We start from the raw sequence: 12,123 nt of genomic DNA, 5'->3' as shown, positions 1-12,123 counted from the left end.
CGTTGCTTAGTTGTATTTGCTGTGGAGCTTTGATCTGTTCTTTCATTTGGGCCATTTTTTTGTCTTGTGCCTGTTAGTAAGGGGCGAAGCCTTAGGTGTTCACCAGGGTGGGGCAACCCACATGGCTGGGTTGTGATGCTGTGTGTGGGGGCGGGGTCCAAGAGGGAACAGTGGTGCTTGCTCTGCTCTCTGTCGGATTTCAGTCCCTTCTGCCGCTTCCCCCAAGCAAACTGAGCCTTTCTGGTGCTGATTCCCAAGTGGGTGAGCTTGTGTATGTGCTAGGACCCTGTGGGTCTCTCCAACGAACTCTCCTGTGAGGCTGGGAGTTTCTCCCACTGCCTCAGCCCCCAGAGGTTTTTTCCATTGTTGTTTTGAGGCTTTATTTCCCCGAGCTGGGACCCTGGGTTACTCGGTCTGTCTCACTCCCCAGTTTTGCCTGGTTTATCTGTGTACCAATGTGGTACCACCTAGTCAGCCACCTGCCTTGCGTGCTGTGCCCCACTTCACAATTGCTGCCTCACTGGGTCTGCCTGTTGCCGTCTTGTGTGTCCAGGGTTTTTCAGCTAATGCCTTGCATGCCCAGTGCCACTGCTTTTTTGCTGTGACCCCACTCTGCCTGGCCAACCGACTCTGCTCCTCCTACTGGTCTGGATGAATTTGTCTATTTTCACTCCTTGGTTGTCGGACTTCAATACAATTCAATTTTCTGTCATTTCTGGTTGTTATTTTATTTCTAAATTCTTGTTGTCCTTATTTTGATTGTACAAGGAATATCTACCTACACCTCTGTCTTGGCTGGAAGTCCTCTCCAAATCCATTGTGTTTTCCAGTCCTCACTCAAGTCTTTGTTCATTGAAACCATCTCGAGCACAGAGCATACCAACCTTTTCTTCCTGTGAACGCATCACTTACATATGTCATTTGACATTATGTCTTGTGATACTCTTATCATTCTGTTAAGGTATATGCTTTTATATTTTATGATTATTTAACATTTTTCTTATTAACTACGTGGTTTACTTCTTAAAGTCAATGGCCTTGTATTTTTTAAATTCATTTATTTATTAGTTTTTTTAGAGAGGGGAAGGGAGGGAGAAAGAGAGGGAGAGAAACATCAGTGTGTGGTTGCCTCTCAGGTGGCCCCCACTGGGGATTTGGCCCACAACACAGGCATGTGGCCTGACTGGGAATTGAACCAGTGACCCTTTGGTTCACAGCCTGCACCCAATCCACTGAACTATACCAGGTAGGGCTACATTTTTATTTGTTGATATTAGCGTGAGAAGGCATTTTTTGTTTACATAAATAGCTACAGTTTGGATACTTCTAAGACCTTTTTAGGATATCTAAGGCAGTTTTACTGTGGTTTAAATTCAAATGGTAGTTATTTTTGAAAAAAGAGGGACACATCAATTTGTTTTTCCACTTATTTATGCATTTATTCGTTGATTCTTATGTTTGCCCTGACTGGGGATTGAACCCCCAACCTTGACATATTGGGACAACACTCTAACTAAAACTAAGCTACCAAGCCAGGCTGACAAGAGCCTTGTCTTAAATTGTGTTATCCAGCGGGACATCACAGAAATATTTAATGGCAATTTGATTGTTCATCAATTTCAGGAGTATTTGGAAGTCCAAATTCAGCACCGGCAACCTGCAGCCAATCAATGACATCTTCTGTGGAAAATGGGGATAAATTCTCAGTTAAACAAAATACTGAACCCCCATCAGGGATTTATGGAAAAGCAGTTCAACAAAGTGTTCCATCGTATCTTGATGTTAAGAATGAAAAAGACGTAAGGGTATTTGCTTAATTTTTAGGGTGGTAACTTTAAGCCTGTACTAAATTATTGTTTTGTATCTGTCAGATTTGAGTTGGTGAAAGTGTTCAACTGAAATTTTTAAAATTTCAATATAATTGAAAATTTTGATGTTTATTCACTTAAATAATAGTTTTTTTTTCCCACAAAATATCTTCACATTGTGGTATAGAGCATTAGTATATTTTATACTATACATGTACTATGGGTGTATATGTGTATGTGTCTATGTAAACAATTTTCTGGGATACAATTGAGTAACAGACCAATATCCTGAGGCACAGATTCAGTTGGATATTAGCAGTATATAATTCTTCTTTATTTTAGAATTCCTGAAATAAGAACTAAGAAATGTAGTTTATTTTGTATGTAGATATTTAATGCTTATATACAGTTATCTCAGATGAAGGTAGTTATTTTAAATATCAAATTCCCTGAATACTTTCAGATATTTTCAACTCTTTCATGCAGATCAAAATTTCTGTTTCAAAATGTACTTTTGACAAGATAAAACAAAAGAGAAGAGAGGAAAAAGAGCCTTTTGACATTAAAGATTGTGAAAAGAAGGAACAGAATCTTGGAGGACAAATGAAACATATAGGAACTGAGAAAATGGCATCTGAAAGTAAGTGGAACTTTGCTTGTGGTGTGTTTTTCTAACTAGTAATGTTTTAATGTACTATCATTTAGCTGAAGGGAATATACATGGCTAATAGTGGAATATGCTGAAATTTGCAAGACCCAGTAGCTTCTATTAGAATAAATATTATTTCTCATAAAGAGGAAGTTGATCAATTGTTTTTCTCTTTTCTAGACTTAAATATTTTTGAAGATGAGGTGGGAATATCCAAAAATGAGAGTTGCTCTTTAGAGAACATTACTTTCAACCCTCTTTTCAAAGATGGGGCCAGTTTTAAAAGGTCATCATCTTTAGTGTTCTCAGATTCAGGTAAGTCAACTTGTTTCAATGTAAAGAGTAATGTCACAGATGCTTGTTAAACTGAAGAGACCACATCTGGTAGTTCATTTGTGATGAAGAGAGCACTAAACTAGTAGGAGTCATTAGATATACCTGGATTTTTAAATGATGTGGGGGACCCTGTCCCACAGTGTCCCCTGGAGTCATGGACGAAATGAGGCTATCAATGTAAGATCTGCTTGGGTAGAAAAGCCTGCATAATCTCTCAGAGGAGAGGAGCCCTGAGCCCTGAGGCTTTTATTAAGAACCGTATATGCGGGGGAATGCATGCAAAGCTCATCAATCAATGTCTAAAGACCATAGTTACATAAAACAGATATTATCTCCTAAATAACAATTGAGGAAACCAGAGGTCTGCCTCAGGTCAGAGTCTTTTAGGTCTGCTGACTTCTAGAGGGTGGTTAAGGCTTGGTTCATGAGATTAGGGGTTCATTCCTTCAGCTTTGGATTTAGATATCTGATTCCTGGCAACAGGGTTAATGCAAAGGCAAGCCTCAAGGGGTATAATGCATTCTTTAGGCCTGATTTCCCATGGGAACCCTTGGTGCTAGTATCAGGTCATGCGTGCCTCACAGCATTTTCAGCATTCTGGTTAAGACTTACATTAGAGACCCTCATTCAAAGCCTGGCTTGCACAGGGGCAATTCCCAGTACCATACAAAGTGGTACCCAACAAAATATCAGTTCTGCCTTTCAATTAGCTTTGTGACCTGGAAATAGGACTCATTTTCTGCCCTTATAAATATTTAAATTATCTCAAAAGTCCAGGTTATCTCAAAGATCTCTTCTGTATTCCCTGCAAATATTTCTGTTTTGCTGAGGAGTGATTTCCCATTTTATAGGTAAGGTAACTGAGATTGTGAAGCTGGTTTGTGTTAGGTCATGATTTTTAAAAACTATCTTTATCATTTCTGTCTTCCACTGAGTACTTACAAGGTTCTATACCTGGCCAGGAGTAGGTTCCATGTTTCCTATATTGTGTGTTTTTTTTTAACTGAATTTATTAAAATGACTGCCAAATGTTGTACTATATTCCTGACTCTTGTAATTGTGCAGCTTATCCTAAGAGTGAAATCCAGGTGGAAAGGCAATGTCCCCAGTCTCTGCAGGCAGGCCTCCAAGGGCCTAGTGCACCTTCCTTGGGGACTGGCTTTGACAGGAGCAGGCCAGTTAACAAGGGGCCCTGGGCCATGTCACAGCCGCCTCTGTGGATATTTGGAATAGGGCTGAGCCACTATGGCAGACATTGGCCACTGTCAGCAGCAGGGGATGTGGGCCCTCCTTATTCATCCATTTCCTTCTACTGGCATAGGACCAGATCTGTCTTCCTCGTGAGAATCCACAGCCAACTTTATACAGGAGTCACATAGTGGAAATAAAAATGCCCATCCCGAAAGGGGCATGTCCATAGAGTTTCAAAATAACAAAGACCAGCAACTCCTCAGTCCTCAAGGACAATTTTCTCAGCCCTTGGGAAAATAAAAACATTAATTCCCACTTGTAAAAATACATGCAAGGCGAGCCACATTGTATGGTCCAGTAAATATATCCCACCGCCTGATTTTCAAGATACTTTATTTATAAAACAGGTCACAGCACTAAGCTTCTAGCTTGTTCTGCCAATGTACAAGCTACAAATGCTTGCTGGTAGCTGAGGGGCACTCCTTAGTAGAATTTGAAAACTGAATAAAAACCCATATAAAACAAATATTCAGATAGTTTCTATAGAAACACAAATAAGTGTGATCCCATCTCCTAGTCTTTCATAATACTCCATTTGTGCCAGCCCTGCTTACAAAGACATTTCAAAACTATCAATAATTCATTTATTCAGGTTTCATTGAGTACTGACAAGGTTCTGTGCCTGACCAAGAGTAGGCTGTATGTTTCCTGTATTGTTTTTAAAAACATTGAATAGGTCTTAGTTATAGTAGCAATTAGGTAAATTAGAAATTGAAGTGAATTATTGCAGGACCTAAAACAGTAAGGATTATTATTTTTGTTTATTATTATTAATTATTTCTGAGGAATAAACTGTATGAACTATAATAAACTATTTTAAATTTATGTTGGATCTGAAGTCTAGGTATCAACCAAGAAAACTAGGGAATATAGAAAAAAATACATAAATAAATTGGTACCTCGGTACTCATTGTTAATTCATTCTGGAACTCATGATGAGTGCCAGAACCAATGAGGGCTGAGCAATGAAGCATTTTTCTTTTGTGGGGTGGCATTGTGATTCATACAAGTTCTAGCAAGTGTGACAACTCCCAAGCAAGCCCTAAGGGCTAAAACATTTTTTTTCTCACCAAAATGCAACCAGTATATAGCGTTTGACAAGTTTTGAAGCCTACAAGTACTGAAGTATGACAGTATGACCTTGTACAACATATTTAGCCTTCTCAGAGATAAATATAAAAGATTTGAACTAATCTAGATAGTCTGAGGTTCTTTCTAGCTTGTATTTATTTTATAATGCAAGATGTCTTGAAAATTTTTAAAAATCTGTATCCTAAAGATGATTACTAAAAGGGAGGTTTGGCAGGGAGGTTGAAATAGGTGAGAGGAGTCAAAAGGTACAAATTTCCAGTTATAAATTAAATAAGTAATGGGGATACCATGTACAGAGTGGTGACTAGAGTTAATAATACTGTATGGTACAATATTATTAACTGTTGTTAATAATACTGTATGGTACAGTATTATTAACTATTGCTAAGAATTGAAAGTTGTAACTGTTGTAACAAGTGAAAGTTGCTAAGTAAGTAAATCTTAAAAGTTCTGCCCTGGCTGATGTGGCTCAGTGGATTGAGCGTCGGACTTAGAAGCAAAAGGTTGCCAGTTTGATTCCTGGTCAGGGCACATGCCTGAGTTGCAGGCCAGGTCCCCAAGTAGGTGGTGTGCAAGAGGCAATCGCACATTAATGCTTCTCTCCCTCTCTTTCTCCCTTCCCCTCTCTCTAAAAATAAATAAAATCTTTCAAAAAAATGAGTTCTCATTACAAGAACAAAAAATCTTCCCTGGCTGGTGTGGCTCAGTGGATGGAGCACCCGCTTCTTTTTTTTTTAAGTAATGTATTTTTATTTTTATTTATTTTATTTTTCAACACTTTTTTAAACTGATTATGCCATTACATTTGTTCTATTCCCCCCTTCTGTTCCCCTCCACCCCCCACACCCCTCCCCCTCCATTCCCCCCTTTAGTTCATGAACACGTGTCTCAAGTTCTTTAGATTCTATATTTCCCCTACTATTCTTACCCTCCCCCTATCTATTTTTTATCTACTGTCTATGCTACTTGTTCTCTGTACCTTCTCCCCCCTTCTTCTTCTCCCACTCCCCTGTTGCTAATCCTCCATGCGGTCTTCATTTCTGTGGTTCACTCTTGATCACTCCTGATCTGAGCACCCACTTCTGAACGGAAAGGTAGCCAGTTTGATTACCAGTCAAGGTGCAAATGCCTGGGTTGTGGGCCAGGTCCCCAATTGGGGGTGTGTGAGAGAAAAATGATTGATGTATGTATCTCTTGCACATTGATGTTTCCCTTTCTCCCCCCTTTCCCCTCTAAAAATTAATAAAAGTTTTAAAAGAAAGAAATTGTAATTATATGGTGACAATGGTTGCTAGATTTAACTGGTGATTATTTTGCACTGTCTACAAATACTGAATCATTGTTATCCTCCTTAAATTAATATAATGTTATGTGTTGATCATACCTCAATTTAAAAAAATAAGATAAAATTTGTTTTTTTTTTAAAATTAATTTATTTTTTTAAAATTGATTATGCTGTTACAGTTGTTCTATTCCCCCCTTCATTCCCCTCCACCCTGCCCCCCCAACCCCACCATTATCCCCCTTTAGTTTATGTCCATGTGTCTCAAGTCCTTTAGGTTCTATATTTCCCATGCTATTCTTGCCCCCCCCATCTATTTTCTATCTACTGTCTATGCTACTTATTTTCTGTACCTTCTCCCCCCATCTCCTCCTCCCACTCCCCTGTTGCTAACCCTCCTTGAGATCTTCATTTCTATATTTCCACTCCTGATCTAGCTGTTCTTTTAGTTTGCTTTCGTTTTAGGTGTGGTTGTTAATAACTGTGAGCTTGTTCCTTCACTGTTCATGTTTCTTTAACTTCTTTTTCTTAGATAAGTCCCTTTAACATTTCATATAATAAGGGCTTGGTGATGATGAACTCCTTGAATTTGGTCTTATCTGAGAAGCACCTTATCTGTCCTTCCATTCGAAATGAAAGTTTTGCTGGATAGAGCAATCTTGGTTGTAGGTCTTTAGATTTCATGATTTGGAATATTTCTTTCCAGCCCCTTCTTGCCTGTAAGGTCTCTTTTGAGAAATCTGCTGACAGTCTGATGGGGACTCCTTTGTAGGTGATTGTCCCCTTAGCTCTTGCTGCTTCTAGGATTCTCTCCTTCATTTTAATTTTGGCTAATGTAATTATGATATGCCTTGGTGTGTTTCTTCTTGAGTCCAACTTTTTTGGTACTCTCTGGGCTTCTTGGATTTCTTGGAAGTCTATTTCCTTTGCCAGATTGGGGAAATTTTCTTTTATTATTTGTTCAAATAGTTTTTCCACTGGTGGTTGTGTCTTTCCCCCTTCTGGTACCCCCTATAATTCGGATATTGGAGTGTTTAAAGATGTCCTGGAGGTTCCTAAGACTCTCCTCATTTCTTTGAATTCTTGCTCCTTGACTCTTTTCTGTTTGGCCATTATTTGGTTTCTTCTGGTCCACTCCATTGATTTGAGTCCCAGTTTCCTTTTCATCTCTATGGGTTTCCTGTGGAATTCCATTCATTTCCCTTAATTTAGCCTTCATATGTTTCTCTAATTTGTGGCTATAATGAACCAGATCTGTGAGGAAGCTGATGACCAGTGTTTTAAACTGTGCGTCTGAGAGTTTTGCTATTTCTTCGTCGCTTAGATTTATCTCTGGGGCTTTGAGGTCTCCCTGCGACATTTTTGGTCTGTTCTGGCCCTTTAAATGTGAGAAACTGCGCCTTGGACTCCCAGGTCGCTGGGTTGTGACGCTGTATGTGGGGGCGTGATCAGAGCGGGGAAATGGCGGCGCCCTGTATCGCCGCTGCAGCCGGTCCAACCGCCCACTCCCTCGCTCGCGCGCAATTAGGCAACCGCAGTCAACTCGCTGCACCGCCTCCCCACTGTTTCCTCTGCAGTCGCTCACCCGGTGGGTTGCTCGGTCGCTCACTAGGTCCAATCCTGGGTTTGGAACCCGTGCGTCTGGATTCGCGCGTCTGGATTCCGCGCCCGGGTCCGACCGAGCCCTCCCTTGCAGCTCCTCACCAGTCGCCGGTTTTGCCCCTTACCGGTCGGGTTGAAGAATTTGTTGTTAGCGGACTTCCGAAAAGTTCAGTTTTCCGTGTTCTGGTTGTGTTTTCTGATGCTAATATTTAGTTGTCCCTAAACTTGGTTGTGTGAGGAGGCACGGCATATCCACCTAAACCTCCATCTTGGCGGAAGTCTCGATAAAATTTGTTTAAAAATTTTTTTGTATCCTTAGAACTAATAATTCTGGACATTATGCCTAATGAGAGATGTTGGCCTATAAAATTACTGGATAAACTTGGCCCTAAGAACGGGTTAAGTGTTAGTTGTTCATGAAGTTTAAGCCTATTAGCATTCTCAAATAATTTCACTATTAATGTCAGGTAATCTGTGGGGAGGAAAACACACAAAACTCCTTACTTAAGCCATTAGTTAGCAGTAGCGAACAGTACAAATAGCAACAAGTCATAAATTTTTAGGTATTCATTCTTGCTAGAGACATCAACTAATTTTGTGATTTTTGCCTATAATGGAGGCTTCACAGTTTTTGTTTCTAGGAAGCAAAGGATAGTGCTTCCTTAAAGCCCACCCTTGTATTATCTGAACAGAAGAATATGCTGACAAGATAAATACAAAAAGTGAAAGTAAACCTTTATAACTATTTTAACAGTTTATATTAAACCGCCATGACAGTTTTATTGTATTTTATAAAAATACCAGTCTACAGGAGAAGTTTTTAAAAAAACTTTTACTGCTTGAGATTGATACTCAGTACACCTCCTTTTCCAGACTACAATTTTGTTTAATTTTTTCAGGTGAAAAAATGAATACTGATATAACTTACAAGGCTGAAAATTTGGTGTTTATCTACTACATCTCCATAATGCCTTATTCTTTCTGTAATTGAGGTGGAGTAGATATAGAAAAGGAATCCTTAAAACTTTAGCATCAATTTCTTCATAATGTACAAATAATATAACTATCAGATAGGGTTCCTGAATGAATGAAATTAGATCGTGTAAGTGAAGCACTTAGCACAATGCCAGGCAAAATCTTAATAAATAATGGTTAGTATTTTGTATTTGTTATTCTTTCTGGGTTGTCACATTCAAAAGCTGAAGGATTTTACTTATACATACCAGTTGTTTTTTTTATGTTAGGATTTTTTCTTTTTAATTTTAATTGTTGTTCAAGTTATACATACCAGTCTTATATATGAAACCTAATGAGAATACATCTGAATCACCAAAAATAATAAAATGAGGGTGAGTGCTTCAGTAGCGCATATACTAAAATTGGAACACAGAGATTAGCATGGCCCCTGTGCAAAGATGACACACAAATTTGTGAAGCATTCCATATTTTTATACAAAAAAATATTGAATGTGAAGTGTAATTGAATTTTTTTATTTTTGCCTAACTCAGTTACTCAGTTGGTTAAACATCTTCCTGATATACCAAGGTTGCAGGTTTGGTTCCTGGTCAAGGGACATACAAGAATCAGCCAATGAAGGAATAAATAATGAATAACAAAAATCGATGTTTCTCTCCCTTCCTCTCCCTCTCTAAAATCAATCAATAAAATTTTTTTTAAAGAACTTAAAGCCGTGGCTGGCATAGCTCAGTGGATTGAGCATGGCTGCGAACCAAAGTGTTGCTGGTTTGATTCCCAGTCAGAGCACATGCTTGGGTTGCAGGCAAAGTCCCCACTGGGGGCAAACAAGAGGCAACCCACACATTGATGTTTCTCTCCTTCCCTTCCTCTCTCTCTAAATATAAATAAAAATAAAATATTTTAAAATAAATAAATAAATGTTAAAGAAAAATAAAATTAGGTCTATTATATCTGTTGTCAAATCATTTTTATCATGTATGATTTATTTTAACAAAAACTGTTACTAATTTATCACTATAGTAACCCAACATGCCATATTTATCTATTTGAACATCTCTTGTCAGGTATGCGATAAATTTCTTGAAAGCAGGAGTTTTTCCTAGACTCTTTATACAAAGTCAAAGGTGATAGTGGACCTGGATCTAAATCCTGCCTTTGCCACTCATTATCGCTGAGACTTTGAATAAATATTTAATCTTCTATTAAACTCAGTTATTTTTACAGCAGCAAAATAGAGATAATGAGAGTATCTAACTCAGCTTTTATGAGAAAATTAAATGTAGTAAAGCTTTTAAAAGCAGTTACAAGATTTGGCACAGAGTATTTAGTAAAAGTAAACTAACATTGGGAAGACCTCGTTGTCTTTGAATTTTAAATATATTTGAACCCATAATTAGCATACAACATCAAGTGAAATATTTGTGTATCTCATGTACTTTACATAACATCTTGTTACGAATAGCATGATTGATAATACTTTTATGGTAATGATTTCCTACTGCCTAACACTACCTTTTTAAGGGTAATATAAACATGAAAAATAGCTAATAAATCTTAACCCTTTATAAAGGCCATCACGCATTCTATTTGATCTTTCTGATCATTTTCTTTTCAACACCTCCATGTCTTACATTGTGCAGCACCCTCAGGGCAGTTAGTATCACGAGCACTTAGGGATGGTGATCTGTTTCCCCAACATCGGTCGAAGGCAGCGTCTTGCATCTGGAAAGTAGTTGATTATGGAAAAAACATTGTTCTTATTACTACACATAATAGGCTTAGAATTTGTGATATATTATTATTCTGTACCCGTAGCAAAAATTGATATTTTTAGAGTCCAACTAGAATTTTATATGCAGATACCCTGAAGCTTCATTTTTAGTCATCCATTGTATAGTAAAACAGGTATGTATTCACGATTTAACAAAGTGGGATCATATGCTTCTTAGTCCTTGAAGCTAGTCTTTGTTATATGACTCATAACTGAAAAACCCATCTATATTTACATTATATGTAACTTAATAATTTTGTGTATAAAAAGTAAAGTTTGAAATAGCTTTGGCATTTGGATACTACATTTTTGTTGGACACTAAATTAATAGTACTAGTCCTTATAAGATACATTTATAGAATCTATAATCAGAATACCATTCGTATCTCTTTGTATCAGAGTTCCCTGGTGCTTTATTTAAATTTTTTTTTTAATTTTAGGCGAATCATCTGCTGCAGCCATTCCACAGTATAAAGAAAGGATGCCTTCTGTCACTCATAGTCCAGAAATAATGGATTCATCAGAACTACGACCATTTTCTAAACCAGAAACAGCACTGATAGAAGCCCTGAAGCTTTTAGCTGATGAGGATTGGTAAGTTCACCATTCTTAACTTAAAACTAAGCTGAGTTCCAAAACTTTTCTATAAATTTTTAATTAAAAACCTTGAAACATTTCCTATTAAAATAGTCTTAGAAATAATTATTTTACTTCTTAGGTAGTTTGAATTTTTTTAACTCATTAATGTAGCTGAAGTTTGGTTCTATTATTACTATATTTACCAGTTATAAGTTATATACTATAAGGGCATAGTTTAGGTTTATTATAGATTATAAAAACATTTTGGCATTAGAATATAAATATCACCATTTCTCCAAGTGTTTCTCTGAAATACACCCTCCAGCAATCCTGGAAATATTTATCTGTTACTAATACAGCTGCAGCAGCCACCCAGCCAGCCCAGCCCAACTCAGGGAAATAAAGACAGTGGCGCCTGGCCCCCCTTGCTTCTGTTGGAGCATCCACTGGTTGCCCTTGTCCCATTTACTCCTCTGTCCTTCATTATCTGTTTCCACCCTCATCCTACACAGGTTTCATCAGTTTCTCTTTACTAGATTATATTCCTCAACATAGAATGTGTTATCATAGCTTTTCTTTTTTAAAAACCTGCCTAAATTGCACATCTTCACATTTCTTTCCTGCCCTTTTTTTAGCTAAAGTCTTTTAAAAGGCTAATTTGTTGTCTTTAGTTTTTACCTCATGTTCTCTTCTCATCTTCTTTAATCGGCTTTCAGCCCTTCCCACAATGACCAACAATTCACTAACACTATATAAGTGACCATTTTGCTAAAT

General features: G+C 37.8%; 1 protein-coding gene and 1 pseudogene across 5 annotated transcripts in view; both read left to right on the top strand.

Moving 5' to 3' along the window:
• The window catches only part of TOGARAM1 (TOG array regulator of axonemal microtubules 1), a 95,174-nt gene that overhangs the window by 51,105 nt on the left and 31,946 nt on the right, over positions 1-12,123 (top strand). For all 5 annotated transcript variants that reach the window (XM_053656814.1, XM_053656816.1, XM_037158270.2 and 2 more), the window contains 4 exons: positions 1,624-1,799; positions 2,295-2,448; positions 2,638-2,772; positions 11,211-11,364. In XM_053656814.1, the coding sequence (XP_053512789.1) occupies positions 1,624-1,799; positions 2,295-2,448; positions 2,638-2,772; positions 11,211-11,364 (619 nt within the window). The remainder of the gene's footprint in view (positions 1-1,623; positions 1,800-2,294; positions 2,449-2,637; positions 2,773-11,210; positions 11,365-12,123) is intronic.
• LOC119058824 (uncharacterized) lies at positions 9,374-9,470 on the top strand (annotated as a pseudogene).

The sequence above is a fragment of the Artibeus jamaicensis genome, unplaced genomic scaffold (genome assembly GCF_021234435.1).
Source record: "Artibeus jamaicensis isolate MK-2021 breed Jamaican fruit bat unplaced genomic scaffold, CSHL_Jam_final scaffold_286, whole genome shotgun sequence".
Lineage (NCBI taxonomy): Eukaryota > Metazoa > Chordata > Mammalia > Chiroptera > Phyllostomidae > Artibeus > Artibeus jamaicensis.
The sequence above is the reverse complement of the archived record's forward strand: the minus strand, read 5'-3'. Positions and strand labels throughout refer to the sequence as shown.